The following is a 16,754-nucleotide window of genomic DNA, read 5'->3' on the forward strand; positions in this document are numbered from 1 at the left end:
GAATTCATATCTTCAAACTTATGTTCATTTGTTGGATTATTTCGTAATTTGTATTCAAGTTTTGGTTTACAATTTCTTATACTCGTGTTGACTTATACAGTTCTACTCGAACGTTTACTTTTTCGTTGTACAGTTCAGCAGTAACTCCATCATATCGAAGCGTATATATAGATTGTAATTTTACTCAGCGTGCATGTATTGGAAATTACTTGACTTTTGATAAAATGGTTTGTTTTTATAATAATCTTATTGAAGTTTTATTACATTTTTTCTTATCATATTGGAATATGCACAGAATACGCAGTGGGTTTAGAAATTCGAAAAATTACGAACATTGATCTTTGTCTTCATATACTAAGTCTTAATGCATATGAAACGCTGATATGAGCAAAGTTTGTTGACTTTTATTGTGTTATCTGTAATGTTTATTCTTCATATGGTTCGATTACTCAATTTATTAGCAGTACTTTGCTTTTTACCTCAACTTTCAACTAACCAGTAATAAATTGCGGAAACTTTTATTTTCAGTCTATAAGGAAATTGATTGTTTTTATATCTCCATATTAAATGACTAACTTTCAACTGCTAATGAAAAATTCTATGCTGGCAGGGAATTATTTATAACATTAGCAGATGCTAAGTGTAGCAATAACAATAGATAATTGAAAGAGTTTAGTGATCATCTGTTGTTGTTTTGTTATTAAACAATAAAGATATCTAGACGTTATTCCTGACTACCTTTCACATATCCCTTTGAGCGCTACCAAATTGAATTAGATCCTGAGTCTCTCGCTGTTGTATCTACCTATCTGTTCATGAAATAAAATCGCAGTAGGTGTAGTTTATCGTGTGAACGCAAAGAAAAGATTTCTATGAGATTTACCTTATTAATGCAGTATCTCAGGGAATGAGCCTTTCCCCCATTCACCACGCGAATTGTTCATTTCAAAAATAATCTATTAAATAAGTAAAATGGTAAAAATTAATTTGGTCCTGATTATATTCTTTTGATTCTAATTATAACTTTTAGTTTATTTTAATCCATGTTATGTTTTTTAATTTTAACTATACTTTAAATTTTAATTATGTTTCGTTTCTTGCTGAGCTCAAATTTCTTTTAACCAACATTGTCTGAGCTGAATGCATTATACACGATTTCGGTAAGGAAAAAAAAATCCTAAATTGATGATAATCATAATGAAATTTAAATCTGGAGCATATCATCTCACAAAAGTTCTCCCTTTTAGAGACTTGGTAGTTTTAATTTTTCAATAAATTATGATAATTAATTGTGATTAATGCTATCCCTCCTCCGGTTTATGTTGTACATACCCACTCTAGAGAGAAATCTTTGCGCTGAGTAATGCAATTATTATACCTGCAATCACATTCAATTTCTTCTTTTTTTTTTTTTTAAAGCACTCTTGGAATTGTAGAACTGATATTTATTATCGTTGAAAAGCTCAGTCGTTCTCGTATTTTGAATTGATGTTAATAGACATGTCAACAAAATTTTCTATTAATAAGAAAATTACTTTTGCTTTTATGTTGGTTTTCTGCATTTTTTCCTCCATCTTTTTTTAATATTCAAAATATTCATTTCAATTTTTAATATTCAAAGGGTTTTCTTAAGAAAGCAATCATTTCTTTAATCTTCCCAAATTGTTTCATATATTTTGTCAAATATTTTATGGAAATTCCTGCAAAATATGAGGAAGATATGGGACATGATTTCAAAATTGGAAAGTTGAGGATTTGAAAATTAACTGATCAAAAATACATGTTAGTAATTTCAATAAATTTCTACGCAACTAATGACAGTCTGTACGGTCAATAATATTCGACGTTGTCTACCATCGACATAATTTGGCTCGTTTGAAATGTCTTGTGAAATCAAAATGAAAACATATCTCCTACAGTCCCATTCATCAGCCACACTGTCTTACTTTTTAGATTTCAAACCACAGTAAAATTCGAAACAAATAAACAATGCAGTGATATACTTTAATAGAAGTGATAGTAAATTTATAATGGGAAACGCAGCAAGCTCAGCCAAGAGAATTAAATCAATTGGTACCTGTGTTAGTTCAGGACCCGAGAATCCATTCGAAATCGCATTCGTCAGAAGAGAACGGGCCTGTTTGCATGAAAGTTTTCAGGTCACAACAAATTGTTAAATTTTAGGTAGAAGGTACAATTAGGAAGCTTTATCAAACAAACTTTCGCAATTCGTTTTATCTCATCGTGCTGTCTTATTTCAAAAGAAATTAATTTCCATTTAGTTATTTCATTCGTTTATTTATCCATTAACTTGTTTGTTTCAATCAAAAGTAACATATATCTTTTGCGCCTCTGAAATTTACGATTTCTTTTTAAACTCTTTTAGAAATTAGCTAAAAGAAATCATTGGGATTATATTTGTGAAAATCCTAAACGATATTGCACCCGAATTAAAAAAGGTCATTTTCTTGCTTTTCAACTTCTTATAAAGAAATAAATTAATTAATCTCCGATATTTAAAACAATGAAGATAAAAAGTTGCTCAATGTAGTGAATTAGTGGTACTCAATAACAGATTTCATTATCGAATTAAAAAGCCTTAGGTGCCCACATAGTTTACACCGAAATTCTGTTTACAATATGATGAGATGAAGTTTCAAACGATCTTCTAAACCGAAACATATATGGGTTACTGAGGAACAGCGGCGCACAATCATCCAATGAGTTTGGTTTTAATTAAATTGGCTAGAAAACTGCTAACAAAAAAAAAAAAACATTTCTTATGTTAATACCTTATAATTCCCTGGCTAAATTCGAATTAGCCAAAATTTTTACAGCCTTTTGATGCTGAAAGATCGTCCAAAGTAGCAATGCCAAAATTGCCAAAACTGAGTGGACACATCGCACGGTTTACTGATTGTCTTGACCAAGTACGTTTTATTTCAAATTAATCGATAATAGAATGTGTTTTGGAATTTCAGAACTTTGTAGACTTTTAAATTGTCATATAGACTAAAAGGACATTTAGCACAGTTTGAATTTTGAAAAAGGAAAAGTTGAACAAGTGGGACTCAAAATGCTACCTATTAAACCAGTACTATTTAGTCCAATTTTATAATATAAACTTTACGGCTTGTTTTATGTAACCAAATTCTGTATCGGACCGTATTTCCATTCTAGCTATCCAGTATTGAAGCAAACATTGCTAGAAGGTACTGATGTTCAGATTTGTTACTGTAACTGTTTAAAAATTTTAACTTTAATGTTTTTGATGGTAATTACACGAATTTATTACAAACCAGTTTTTCATATTTCCATCCGATTAGAAGATTCAGCTGGATTGTTACTATTGGATATATTTTATCACAACAATTACAGTTGACAAATATGATTGGCTATACTGAAAATCTGCTTGGTGCTTGGCAAATGGCTCGTAACACCGGTCGAGCGCATTCTCGACAACCGTTTTTAGAAATGAACCAAAACAAAGAGAAGAATTATTTTGCCGTTATAGGCAATACATTCATCAATGAATTCATTCCCTATCTGAATGGTGAAAAAGTGAATCACTGCGTTTCTTTTTTTGGATTTATTAAAGTTCAGTTTAACTGACTGTCTTTTCCAAACTTACACTGAGAGAAGTAACAATAATTTGGCAGTACCAAAATTAAAGTCAGTTCACGAAATTGGTATTTAATTTTAGGAATTTCAGGAAGAACCAAGTCTGGATAAAAAGAAAGTGCGGTTTGCTTCCACTTATTCTGTAACAATGATAACCGACGTGTGGCAAAGGTTCTTCACCATTCTGGTAGCACAGATTACGGAAAGTTTTGAACAGGAACGGAAAAAGCGTAGCAAGATAATCAGTCAGAAAATACTAATACCGCATCAACTTAGTGAGGAGAATGCGCGATCGAACGAAAAGAACCGGTTAGACTAAAGTTTGAATATATAATATCATGGCTACAAACTAGTGGTCTTCAAAGCAAAGTCCTTTCAACAATTCAATGGTATTTTTTAGAGTTTTCGAAGCTTTGCGAAATCTCTAAAGTTAAGTCTTTCGAACTAATTTCAATCCAGTCAACGAGAGCATAATTTTATAATTGATCGTTTTCACCCAAATAAGCCTGGATTGCCAGTACTAGGCGTACGGTCATATTATACTAATCTCGTGGTCGTCACAAACGATGTACGAGTATTCCTGATACTTGAGAAATGATTATTGTTCATAGCTTCGCGGACTTGATATAATCATCTTCCAATGATTTATTGCAGATCTGGTTTTGGCAGCAATACGAAATCAGAAAGAGTGGTATTTAGTTCCTGATTTTTGTTTCTCACTTCGCCCCTATAACTTATTCCCGTTTGTTTCGTAACTTTTCTCCTATTAGCGATTTAGGAGTTAGATATCATGACAACTAAATTATCAGAGATCTCTGTCAGATAAAGAGTGCTCTTAAATCCTGTCACACGTGATAAATCGACGAAAGTTACCCCAGAGACGATAGCTCAGTTCCCCTTACTGGAAGTCATTCAATCAGCAGTTCTTTTAAGTGGTTCAATATCGAAACTTAAGTTAATTTCATAAATTTTCGATTTATTTGAAACTATATTCCAGGACCAAATTCCCAGAGATCAGGAAAAATGCAGCAATTACAATAATTAGAGATGACTTCTTTACTCCATCCATCTCCATTCATCTTTTATGGCTTGCTAAGAGACTATATCAGGAAAGACGACACCAAATGCAGAAGAAATCAATATCTGTCGAAAATAGACAAACAATGTAGACAAAACAATTTCTGCAGACTTTCCTGAAACTGCTACAAACATCCTCTAATCATTATGCATTAAGCATGCGAATTCCTCAATCATTATTTCTTTATTGCTTACAAAACATAGACATTCTTTAAATGCTGACTTTCATTCCTTTACATTAGCACGAGTAATATGTAAGCCATTGGTAAAGATCGACTGACATCAGGTGATCCAAATAAACATAACGCAAGAATCTAATGAATTAATAAAGAGAAATTTTTAATGATTGGTATCGTACATTATTTTAACGAAACACTTCGAATCTTGTTCTGTTTGTATAAGGAAAAAGAAATCATAATTGTACTATATTTTGAAGTGCTATAATAAGACATGAAAAGTTCCACTTTCATCTGACTTTGTATAATAATAAAGCATTAAATAAAGTACATAAACTAGAACTCATTCCCACATCATGATTATCAAAAATAGTTAATTTTATCGAAAGAATTTTCGAATTAATCTGTTAATATGGGACAATGTAGCTCAACATCTAAACAATTTGAGATGATTGAGGGTTTGACTGGGCCATATTTGATTTTGATAAGACCTAAAATTATACAAAGCATTCAAAATTAGCAACAAAGTCGTGTAAAATGATTAGAAACTTACTGTGCCCACTCGAGTTATCCGTTCAAGTCTCAGGAGAAGACAGCAGTTAGATTCTCAAAAGGCAAAGAAAATTAAAAACTAGTATGGAAATGGTCAGATATGTGGAATACCGAATAAGAATTTCATACCAAATAGGGATTTTTTCTCATATTTTCAATGCCATTATGAGTTTTCAAATCCAGTCACATGACGAGTTTGATTAGGAAGAAATGAAAGCTAAGTTGAAAATCAGAAACTGACTGAAAGGAACGCCATTTTGGATATATAATTGGTGAATTCATCGGTAGTTCCCCATCTGCATCGCAAATAACCGTATAAATTTGCTCCGTTCATTAAGGCACCCATTATAGCTACCACCATCCACTCCCATTTCAGGGTCACGAAAGCAATGCATATTAATATCATCCACATAGCTGGTGCTGCAACCAGAGCACCCCAAAAAATTCGCCGTTCCAAAGCATCGAAGCGGGACATATCCTATAATAATTTCTAATGATATTTTTACAATGAAGAGAAGTGAATATGTTTTTTGGTTTTATAGAAGATGGCTTTTTGCTGAAAATACTTGGAAAGACCAAAGTTAGGATTAAAATCCAGAAAAAATCATCAGACAACGAAACTGTCCTTTCCCCAGGAAATCACTCATCACCACTTGTATACAAGAAACTCTGACAAACTTCTTCACTTATCTTTCTGGAAGTTTTACCTTTGCTGATTCATATCGCCAATGACTGTTACCTTCAGCATCAACAAAATTCCACCAACGAAGCCCGACAAGAAGGCGTCCAGTTATATTTTTTACGGTCCAGAAATCAATGGATAACAAGGTAAGCTGAAAAGAGCAGTAGAAAATAGTCATAGCACTGCAAGAGATTAAAAGAGTTTTATTCATTAACAAGAAAGAATGAAGAAATCAAAAAGGCTTTAAAAACTTACAGTAACTAAAAAATGTATGGTAAAAGAATTTGTGAAGAAATACGCAAAAACGTAAAAGAAAATAGCGGCTGAACGAAAGATCACATGAGAAAGTACAATGGATGGATGGCTGAAAGAAAACATAATGATGGATCTTTCATTAATGCTTTCATTAACATTTCTATTTCTGACTAATTAACGTAATTTATAGCTACCAGCACTTTTTCAATACCCTAAATTAATCCTTCATTGTTCGCCCAGCTTTTAAGCTATGTTATTCAACTTTCTTTTGCTTTTTAAACGTTGGCTATACTTTTCATAACGTACCTAACTGAAAAATGGGACAATATGAAATCCCCCTCACATTCGCAAAACTTAATTCGCAAGGTTACACTCTGCTCTGACAACTTACAGATGCTTTCCTTGTGTATATTTTGATTTCCCAACGTACCCAATAAAGTTGTCAAAAAAAAGCAAATCCTGACGAAATTATACCTGAATGTCCCTTGCGTTCCGAATTTTATAAATCCTTGTCCTGGAGGGATATTCAATTTCGAATCAAAATTCGCAGCCATGTTGTCTTCGTGAAAATAATCAAGTATTTCTAAGAACGGTTTTACCTTTAAACACAGCTATTAATTTAAATTCTCGAAATCTAAAAATCACTACAAAATGTTGCTCCGCAATAAATAAAAAACAAAAGCCGATAATAATTAGTCTGAGCAAGAATATAATCTCTATTGTTGAATCTAAAAATCAGCGGTCATAGATGCATTTATCAATTCATTTATAATAGAAGTGCAACCGTAGATACTACATTCGGAATACTTATTATTAACGTAGCATCACTGACTTCACTGTATAGTTAATGCATATTGTTAGATCTGATGATTTACTTAAAAGGATAAAATAGTGTGAGATGCTGCCATATCCCCAATTAACAGTACAAGTGGAAAAACCAAACAAGTTTTGTTTTTTGCAGAGGCGTTATTCCAAATTAGTTCAAAAGAAGCAATACTTCACTACCAATCTGAGTGGAACAGAGTAGCAAGGATCTATTACAAAAGAAAACAATAACCGCATAACTCCTTGCCTTTCTACGTCCCTCTTCCTTTTTCTGCTGTCTCCTTTACAGGCGACATACTTGACAGCGAAAAATAAGGAACAGGACGAAGTATCAACTAAGACAAAATTCTGCACCAAATTCTTGACATTTAAACTCAGATCCACACATCTCCGCTTCATCTTCGTCCAGTTAAGAATTCCGAACAAAAAAGCCGAATGAACCAACAAACTCTACAAGAGCTGGACATATAAAAACAACAAGTAAAACAGTAGTTAAAACAAAATTTATGCAGTATTTGAAAATAAACTACATTGCATCAAAACTTTATATGGAGATTTATTATGAAACCAGTTATGGTACAATGTCAGTAAATAATTACATTTCAGAAAAGACCATCAAAACATAAATACTACTAATCGGATGTGAGATCTAATAAATTTTCTTATGTCGGAACAATAACACTATATAATCATTACAGTGATATTCAATTCCGATGTATGTCTCCACTTTCATTTGGTCAGCAAACAGATTCCAAATTGTAAGATTTATAAGAACTTACTGAGGCAGACATTTGATCAAGTAAAATAAATAAGAAATGATAAAAAAACAATAACGAAATCCCGACAATGCCGCTCAAAATAGCGTTGATTTCCAAAACATCATGGATTTCGAAGTAGAACAATGACAGTGTCATTCCAAAGAGAGAATTTTTATATTGTCCTGTTATTTACAAATTAATACAGTGGAATTTTAGTCCCTTCCGTATTCTTCATTTTATGTCCAGCAATATAGCAATTTCTTCTTGCTCACACCGGAGTCTCAACTTCTTTTCTACTATCGCATCTAGCAATTTCTCATGCTCACCAGCATTAACATCTTTGTAATCCATGATGAGTGACTTAGACCACGGACATTCAGCATACGCTAGGTAGAACACCTTCAAAAAGACGATATATACTCAGCAGTGAAATCTTCATAATTTGAAATATTATTTTAGAAACGTTACAGATATGAGTGGTAGAAAAGTAATGAAACATTTCTAACAGCTATTATAGAAGACTGTGGGAATTGTAAACCAATTTATACTCAGATTAAGTGAATAATTTTAGAAAAAAATATTAATTTGAAAAGTGGGAAAAAAAACCTCGCGTGCACGCAGGATATCTTTTCGTTCATTCTCGATGAGCAATAATAGACGCCAAAAAACATCATCACGATGGCAGATGCGCTCACTTGACTTCTTCACAACTGCTCTAAGACGATGCAACTCAGGCGACTGGAAATCGTTCGTCTCTAGTAGTATTCTGTGTCGGAGCAGTTCAAGATACACAGAACCAAAAGCAAGACAGTAATTCGCATGCCAATCTAGAATAAAATTAAATTCAGTTGAATTCATCTAAGTATGTAGAAGTTCCTTTTTAACATTCTCTAGAACTGAAATCAAACAAGTACTTATTATGAATCAGCGAAGGTCTACTAATGAAATCAATATATTTAATATACTTAATGACTGCCAAACCCATTCATCTATTGAATCAGGAAAAAAATTATATCTCGAAATGAAATCTAAAATGCATGGGATCTCTGATCAAGAAAAAGCTGAAAATGTACGATGAGCGGAAGGAGACAAAGTATAGAAAAGGAAGGCTCAAAGTGTAAAGATGGAAGTTTCTTTCTATTATTCAAGATATAAACGTTTAAATCGTAAAAATGAAATTGGGAACCATACTTTTGTTAGAATAAAAAAATCAGCGCAAAAACTAAGATCATAACTTCCGTCTAAAACATAAACGCTGAGATACGACTATACACGAGCTGATAATTGCTAACGCCTGTTGTTAAACTTTTTCGTTTAACCAACTCGATGTTCATAGTGATGGCACAAGTTGAAAATAAAATCATACCTTCTACATCATTTTCCAGGAATCTTCTTAAATGTATAACACGTGTTCCTACAGCACAACAGTCTATATAAATCCTCAAAAACGATATTTCTGTTGGAAATTTTTGATAAGCCATTACAGATGCTTCCACAAGGAGGCGTTGGGGCTCACATGGATTACTCGTGATATGCATTTTCAATAGTTCCAGATATTTTTTCTGGAATTTCAGCATTAACTCCTGGATGAATGAGCTGCTTAAACCGTACCAAGAAAAAAAACAGCTCCAATAAGAAACAGCTTACTAATGAAGGATACTAAGCGAAATGAATGAATTAAAAGCAGCCAAGTTTCCTGAGAGAATACTTTATTTAATCGAATTATTAACTGCTAGGAATGCATAACTTTGTCCCTAAAAGTATAGTTCTTATTTTCAGCTTTATTCGTTTACAAATCGGTAATTGCTTTTATCACCAGATCAAGTCAGCATTCCCTTTTGTTCAATAAAAACAGAAGCAATTTTAGTCTTAAGGATAACGAACCGTAAATCTACGCTGTGAATTATTCTTCATGATGCCAGACAGAGTTGTATAACATTTCCTTAAATTATGTACTCTTTTACTGTTATCAGCATAATAATATGCAAAAAGAAGAAACAGTGACGCAGCGAGATCAACTGCAGAGCCTTCCCATGTTTCGTTCACGAAATCAGCTGTCAAAAGATTATGGAGACGAATGTTAACTTGCTTTTCAATTTTTGCTGCATCTGTTGTCTAAAATTACATAATAGCTGAAAGAACTTTAAAGTGAAGAAGCCTATGCTTGTGTAAGATCTATACAATTATTTTACATTCGTATATTCATGAAAATCCTCAGCATATTGCTTTCGGTTTTACTGATACATCAAAGTACAAGAACACTTCATTCAGCATATCATGCCATGCACAGCCCACAAGTAAGTTTCATTAAAGAATGTTACCAAATAAAAGAACAGCTTCAGATGCACACAGAGTTAACCATTAAAGAGCAAATTAAAATCAAATTAAAAACAGTTATTAAGTAATAAAGATGTTTTAAGCAATAACCCAAATTTTCAAAAAGTAAGTCTAGTAGTCCTTTTCAAAGTTAAAATTACCACATTAGCGATAGACCTTCCTTCACATATGAAACTCGCGATAAGACGCTGCTTTTCGCTTTCGTCATCAGTTGCCGATATACAAACAATAGCCATACGAAACAACGAAATTGCCCGTACCATTTCAACCTTGCTCCACATATTCGTTATGAGGAATTTATTGGCACATGCTTTTGCTGCGCCTTTCTCCCCCAGTTCATACATCTAAACAAATCAACACAAACTACCAATAAGTCCCCTTCAACTGTTATTTTTACTCGTACTTTTCCCTGAACCCCATTTCAATGATTTTTCAAAGAAATTGATTTTCAATTAAAGTTTGACATCTATAAGGCACACCTTTTCTGCAAATGTTGCCATCAGTGAGGCATTGTTAACATTGTTGTTCCTATTGCATATATTTTTTGCTTCGTCCCGAAATTTCTTCAGACGCATTTTTTCGTTCAAATTACCATCCATTTTAAGAAAATTAAGATATCTAAATAATTACTAAAGATATCAAACAGCATACAAGGTACTTACTGATGTCGTTCGTAATTGACAGAAAAGATTCTAAACTCTTTAGACAAGGTTTTAGTAATAGTAAGACAGATATGACTATTTCTATTAGTATGCTTTGAATTTATCATCCATATTGTATACCCACTGTTACTTGTGGGAATGAAATAAAGTAGAAAGGACTGTAAGTTGAGATCAATTTACAGTAAGATCATGATCAATGAATCCAATAATCGGAGGAAATAAAATCTGGAAATTTAAAACACTGATGATGTTTTATATAACATACGTGAGTAGCTGTGACGATAGCAGTAAATCTCGTTCTTCTTGTATATAACTGGAAGCCAGTTCGAAAAATCTACTCATCGATTTATCAAAATTTCTCAAACGCAGAGAAAGATCAGGAAAAATAGCAAACTCATGCATAATGTTTGTTGATAAAGTTGAATCCTGAAAAAATGCAACAAAAGTTTCGAAATAATGGAAAATGGGAAATCGTCCAGAAAAATCGAAATTCCAATAAGTAAACCCACTGTTTCTGCTTCTTAAATAGTTAGAAGCTATTAAATTAAAATAAGTATCGATTTTTCATTGTATATCAGTTTCCACATGTGGCATGTTTATGTATTAAAATTTCCATTAAATTATGTATTAAGAAATTGTTTGTGTATTAATGTTTTTACATATTTTATTAAAATTTAAAAAACTGAAAGCATAAGAAACTAAATGTCATGAATCCTACAGGAGAGATCATTACTCGTTCATGTCCTAATATAGTGCCACTAAAGTTTTACTGACACCGTGTTCAGATTGTTATTACTAATCAGTTTAGTGCTCCAGTCTGATCCTGCAGCATCCTAGCGTTCAAATAATTTTTGGAGATGGGATTGCAAGGAAATAGTTCTTTAATATTACTAAAAGTTTACTGCAGATATTCGCATACCCGACCATATATCACTGCTCCAAATTCTTCCATAATACTGCAGAAAAGATCGAAAGTAACAGGGGGACTAAACATATACAACACATCCTCAATATCTTGAAACATCACAACTCGTTCTCTGTCATCGAACTGCAATCATTACAAAATGAATTAAAACTGTAAAGAATAAAAGTCCTTAGATGTTGCAACTTTTTTTTCTTTTACTTAGGGGATACATACCGTCGCGCTTAAATCTCTAATTGGTCTCCACTGATACTGCGTGCGCAAACGTTCTACTTCTATCCAAACCAGATGACAAGGTAATTTTAAGCCCTTTGAGCCAATTCTGTTACATAATTCCGCCTCCGTTTTGTCATATTCTGACTGTTCCTCCTCGCATAGTGACCGATCTGTTTTTACCGCTCCTTCCTTTATGTGTTCCATCGATTTAGCCCATCCTAAAGGTAAAAACCGCAATGGTTAAAAGTCTTGACATCACTAAATACTGGAAATTTTGAAAATGAAGTTAGAAATAAAATCCGATTCAAAAACCTTCTGCGCCTTCATCTCCGATACGTGCAATTCCACTGTCCCAGAAAACTTCGAAAAATTTTCGTTTATCTTCCAAGTTCGCATTTTTGAATGATTCCGGAACGCATAGGTTAAATTCACAAATAGCTTGGGCCATTCCAATTGCCTATAAAGCATAAATATTACCTTCTCAGAAAAGAAAGCAAACGAAAGCAAATGAAAGCAACGTAACCTTTCTACTTCCTTTCAATACAGCCCTTTCCTTCCCTACTCCCTCTGTAAATAAATTGAAACAAAATATATAAAAACAAAAAAATGAGAAACACAGGAGATATCTAATTGTACTCATAAATGCCCATGACAGAGTCATTCATGTGAAAAAAATCTAAACAGTAAAAATTTTCATAAAACATTAAGTTGCCTTTTCAGTATGTCCACATTTTAATAAAAGACGTATTTTGCGAAGGACCACTGATGCCATGAATTGTTCAGTGTTTGGCAGTGCCTTATGTGACAATAATTTACCGGTACGTATTTCATCAAGTTTCTCCAAACATACTTTCATCTTCATGCACTAAAACACTGAGTTAAAAAAAAAAATCTGAGAAACAAAAAGATCACTAAATTAGCTGCCTGTGGAAGATAATTACATGAAAATACATAATTAACATGGACGATAATATCAGATAAAGTGAATTATCATATTCTCCAATAATATAAAAAAGCCTATTCATTTCAAACATAATTCACAATTCAATAGAGGTTTTTCCATCACAAACCTGATTAGCAAGATTGAACCGCCGCGTGTCACTCTCTAAAAGATCAAGTATGCCTTTCCACATTTCCGGATCATTGACATGTTTGAACTCCACCTTGACATAAAGAGAGTGTTGAAAGCAATTATTGTTAATGAAGCAAAAGTATAATAACTGTTGAAGTAAAACAGAAGTTCTTTAAATACTAAGAAGTATAATTAGAGCAACAAACTAACATCTCTAATTTCGCGACTGAAAACATTCTCATCCCATAATTGCATTCCAATTTTTAACCGTTCCAGTTTGAGCTTCACACAGTTGAAGTTAAAAGAAATAGCCTGCAAGTGCAAACAAAAATAATATCCACAGTTACACCGATACCTCAAAGGTATGAACATTCCTGTTATTGTTACTGAAGTGGGATAAAAGTTGGAGACCTATTACATTTCACAAAACAAAAAGAAAAAAACGACAATGAATCTTCATGCAAATATTTTTTTGACCAGAAAACAAAGATTCACTTGGCATGAGCGAAATATTAACCTTTGTAACATACATAAATATCCGCCAATACTTCACAGTAAACTAATATTAATACATCACATTGTTACCCGCAAACAGCAGCAAAGATATAAAATAATCCAATACCTTGTCCAAGATGCTCATTTTTCGCTCCAAGAGCTCACGATTCGTAAGCCGCTCATTCCTTGCCTTCTTATCTTCCAGGCTGTCCTGAGCCAAAAACACTTCATCCTTAAAAAACTCAATTACATCACAGTGATAACTGCAGTATTTGGAGTGATATGAAAATGGCAAAGGGAAACCAAATAAATTAATTCGACGAAAAAACATATAAGTACAATAATTCCTACCTGAACTGCCAAGAATCTCAGCCACAATTCAATATTATGTCGATCTTTTCCTAATTCCGCATTATACTTGCGACTTTTTGCTTCCGGTGTTGTCTCAGCCAAAGATCTTCCACCTTGAACTGCTTTACACTTTTCCAGGCTCAAATTTCCACTCTCATCCTTAATTAGAAGTGAAAATTATAAGAAAGTGAAAACTCGGAAATTATAGCAATATAATTGAAAGAAAATAGTATCACTTTCAAATCATTTTCTGACAGAGCAAATTTAGACAGCTCAATGTAATCAGTGCAAGGCTTTAGTTCTTTTCTCCTCCATAATCGTTCTGGTTCTTCTTTCCAGGCCTTCCTGACTTTATCGCTGAAGTATCTTTGAAAGTTATCCTTCCTTTCAGAAGTGCCAAAACGAAACCTAAAAGCACAAAATATAAAACCAATTTTCTGTAACGAAAATGGATAAGGAATTACCCTGACGAACTCTAATCAATCCTGGCAGAAATAGCTAAACTAGCAACAGTATTAAGAAGAGCCAGAGAAGACAGCGCAAATCTAAAATTCTTTCCCTTGTTAAGTACATCACTTAACGAAGAAAATAAATATTTGTAATTTAACAGTAATAACTTTAAGACATACCTTTCAAGAAGTTCGTTACCACCAAGAACTTTTTTGAATAGGAGTTCGTACTGTGCCACGTCGCCCTTGTATAAAGATTCATAATGTATATTAGAACGATCACCTTTCAAATCCATCATCATGAATGATCTCGCGTTAGATGGGTCGAATTCCACCATAAAGCTCCACCGATGATTTGCCTAAACTAACAAAAAAACTGAAAATACAATTGCATAACAATCTGACAATACAAAATCTTAGTTTTGCAGGTTAAATCAAGTGGTTTTGAATCACCAGTAGAAGAGAGGTGGTTTGATGGCTACACCTTCAAGTAAATCTTCGAAAACGTGTATGCGGTTATGTCTGACATCGTCATGCCATCTTCGTCGGTAAGCGTTTTAACGGGATAAATAAATTCAATAATGATTTTGGATCAGCTGAATCGTGGCTAAAAGACTACATCTCCGCTCTAAAACTAACACAAAGTATTTGCGGGGCTGAAGGTCGCGTATATTTATTTTCGCTTGAACTCGAACTGAAGCTATCTCTCGATGAATCGGACGATGAATAAGATGATGATGAGGAAGTGGATCGTCTGCGTCTCTTTTTTTTGAAGAGTGTTTTGACTTTCTTTTTTGTTTCATACTTACAATAGGCACAGTGTCCATAGGTACCTCGATATCACTTTCATCATCTGAATTGATGCTGACTATCTGCAAAAGACATCCAGCAAAAATATATTTAATTTCTACATACCTGAATTTTATGTCCTCGCAACTAAAATAGTCACTGTCTATAAATCATCTTCCTCAATACGGTAACAGTTCTAGCTGAAAGCTCCCACTCTTGTTTTTCCGTTCTTCCAGCTTACTTATCTTAATGACAACTTTTCTCCTCATTCCCCTTTTATTTCCTTAACAATCTTGTTTAACCACAGCCACAAAAACGATCGGATGATCGTATGCAAACAGACAAATTGTCTCCATTATATGACTTCATCTCCTTTCTTCTCTTACCATCTCCCAAAAGTACTGAGAGAATCCAGAGTTGTTTTAGTATCCAATGAATATATCCACTAATGCCCGCTAACAGAGTCTCTCGAAAGAAATTATCTTTCTGGATAATACACAATCACCTCCATTTCGGTAATACCTGATGAACCAATTATAAGTAAACGCTGAAACCTTAACTTATCTAATACAAATCGTCTTTCACATTTAGCTCTCAATAATTTGCAAAGGACCAAAATGACGATACTTTGATAGAATGCTGCGATAACATCCGCTCCCGTTCAAGTTCTTTTTTCCGTTTCGCTTTTTCTTTTATCTTTTTTTCCTGACGTTCACGTCTTCGTTGCTCTTTATTTTCACATTTTTTCTTTGATCTCGAGGCAAAAGAACCGAAACGACCACTGAAATCGTTCTCTTCATCGGGTGAGGCAATACGACGTGGAGGAGAATCCCGATCATATGCGGGAAACATTGTTCTGTAAGTAAGTGCTGATAATTGCCGACAATTAACTTATTACTCATGGCTTTATGGCTATAGCTAGAGGAAGGAGGAGGAAGAACGGTCGCTCTTACGTGTGATCACAGTTTTGAAACCTAAAACTTCGTTCAAAGACATATACAGGGTCGAAAAAGTATGCTCAATAGTTGCTAATGATGCAGCCTCTTCCTTCCCCCTTCTTCCTTATACTAGCAATCGTTTGATCAGAAATCTCGTTCTTCAAATCTTTTATTTTATAACAAACATTAAGTCTAAAGAATTATTCCAGAAACGGAGTAGCATGAAGTACAAGCTGATAAACCGAAGACCCCAGCACCATTCACACTTATATATTCCAAGCGAGGGAGTAATACTAAAAGTCTCGCAAGCAAAAAGACAATCTTCAATAGCGAACCGAATCCCACAAGCCCTTTTTCGTTACTAGTTGGCAGAGAAGGAAGACTCTCGAGGCTCTCGTTAGTGCTATGCTAAGAAATTTGAATTCTGAAGTTAGAGAAGATCTATGTGAATTCATGTTCAATGATATATGTATTATATTTATATATATACATATATTATATATACGTATATATAGTCATATACATATATATATATATATATATATATATATATATATATATTAGTCTATCATCTATT

At 33.4% G+C, this 16,754-nt stretch overlaps 4 protein-coding genes across 4 annotated transcripts; 1 reads left to right on the top strand and 3 right to left on the bottom strand.

The window, feature by feature from the left end:
* Nucleotides 1-2,030: 2,030 nt before the first annotated feature.
* On the top strand, nucleotides 2,031-3,940 carry LOAG_00529 (hypothetical protein; the record flags this gene model as incomplete). The annotated part of the gene is made up of 4 exons (XM_020445461.1): nucleotides 2,031-2,159; nucleotides 2,838-2,930; nucleotides 3,379-3,561; nucleotides 3,713-3,940. 4 exons carry the CDS (start codon nucleotides 2,031-2,033, stop codon nucleotides 3,938-3,940), a joined length of 633 nt encoding a protein of 210 aa, XP_020304086.1.
* A 1,349-nt stretch (nucleotides 3,941-5,289) lies between these two features.
* On the bottom strand, nucleotides 5,290-6,968 carry LOAG_00530 (hypothetical protein). Its single transcript, XM_020445462.1, has 5 exons — nucleotides 6,838-6,968; nucleotides 6,364-6,472; nucleotides 6,134-6,259; nucleotides 5,668-5,904; nucleotides 5,290-5,365 (listed from the first exon to the last, which is right to left on the bottom strand). The coding sequence occupies exons 1-5, from the start codon at nucleotides 6,915-6,917 to the stop codon at nucleotides 5,309-5,311; spliced, it is 609 nt and encodes a 202-aa protein (XP_020304087.1). The 5' UTR covers nucleotides 6,918-6,968; the 3' UTR covers nucleotides 5,290-5,308.
* A 1,209-nt stretch (nucleotides 6,969-8,177) lies between these two features.
* On the bottom strand, nucleotides 8,178-14,788 carry LOAG_16865 (hypothetical protein; the record flags this gene model as incomplete). Its single annotated transcript, XM_020449523.1, has 17 exons — nucleotides 8,178-8,345; nucleotides 8,553-8,773; nucleotides 9,313-9,508; nucleotides 9,831-10,061; nucleotides 10,424-10,627; nucleotides 10,763-10,901; nucleotides 11,211-11,371; nucleotides 11,865-11,993; nucleotides 12,084-12,301; nucleotides 12,396-12,540; nucleotides 12,796-12,948; nucleotides 13,154-13,246; nucleotides 13,366-13,467; nucleotides 13,778-13,882; nucleotides 14,002-14,160; nucleotides 14,238-14,409; nucleotides 14,631-14,788. 17 exons carry the CDS (start codon nucleotides 14,786-14,788, stop codon nucleotides 8,178-8,180), a joined length of 2,754 nt encoding a protein of 917 aa, XP_020306945.1.
* A 193-nt stretch (nucleotides 14,789-14,981) lies between these two features.
* Nucleotides 14,982-16,091, bottom strand: LOAG_16866 (hypothetical protein; the record flags this gene model as incomplete). Its single annotated transcript, XM_020449524.1, has 3 exons — nucleotides 14,982-15,057; nucleotides 15,090-15,322; nucleotides 15,867-16,091. 3 exons carry the CDS (start codon nucleotides 16,089-16,091, stop codon nucleotides 14,982-14,984), a joined length of 534 nt encoding a protein of 177 aa, XP_020306946.1.
* Nucleotides 16,092-16,754: the final 663 nt, after the last annotated feature.

Source organism: Loa loa (assembly GCF_000183805.2).
Source record: "Loa loa unplaced genomic scaffold supercont3.24, whole genome shotgun sequence".
Taxonomy (NCBI): domain Eukaryota; kingdom Metazoa; phylum Nematoda; class Chromadorea; order Rhabditida; family Onchocercidae; genus Loa; species Loa loa.

What these genes read in the sequence shown, in the direction of transcription:
- LOAG_00530 (XM_020445462.1), bottom strand. Translation starts at nt 6,917, where the DNA reads ATGGCTGCGAATTTTGATTCGAAATTGAATATCCCTCCAGGACAAGGA. An exon ending in GGCGATATGAATCAGCAAAG is followed by an intron (nt 5,905 to 6,133) that starts GTAAAACTTCCA and finishes AAATTATTATAG; the next exon opens with GATATGTCCCGCTTCGATGC. An exon ending in CCAAAATGGCGTTCCTTTCA is followed by an intron (nt 5,366 to 5,667) that starts GTCAGTTTCTGA and finishes GTATAATTTTAG; the next exon opens with GTCTTATCAAAATCAAATAT.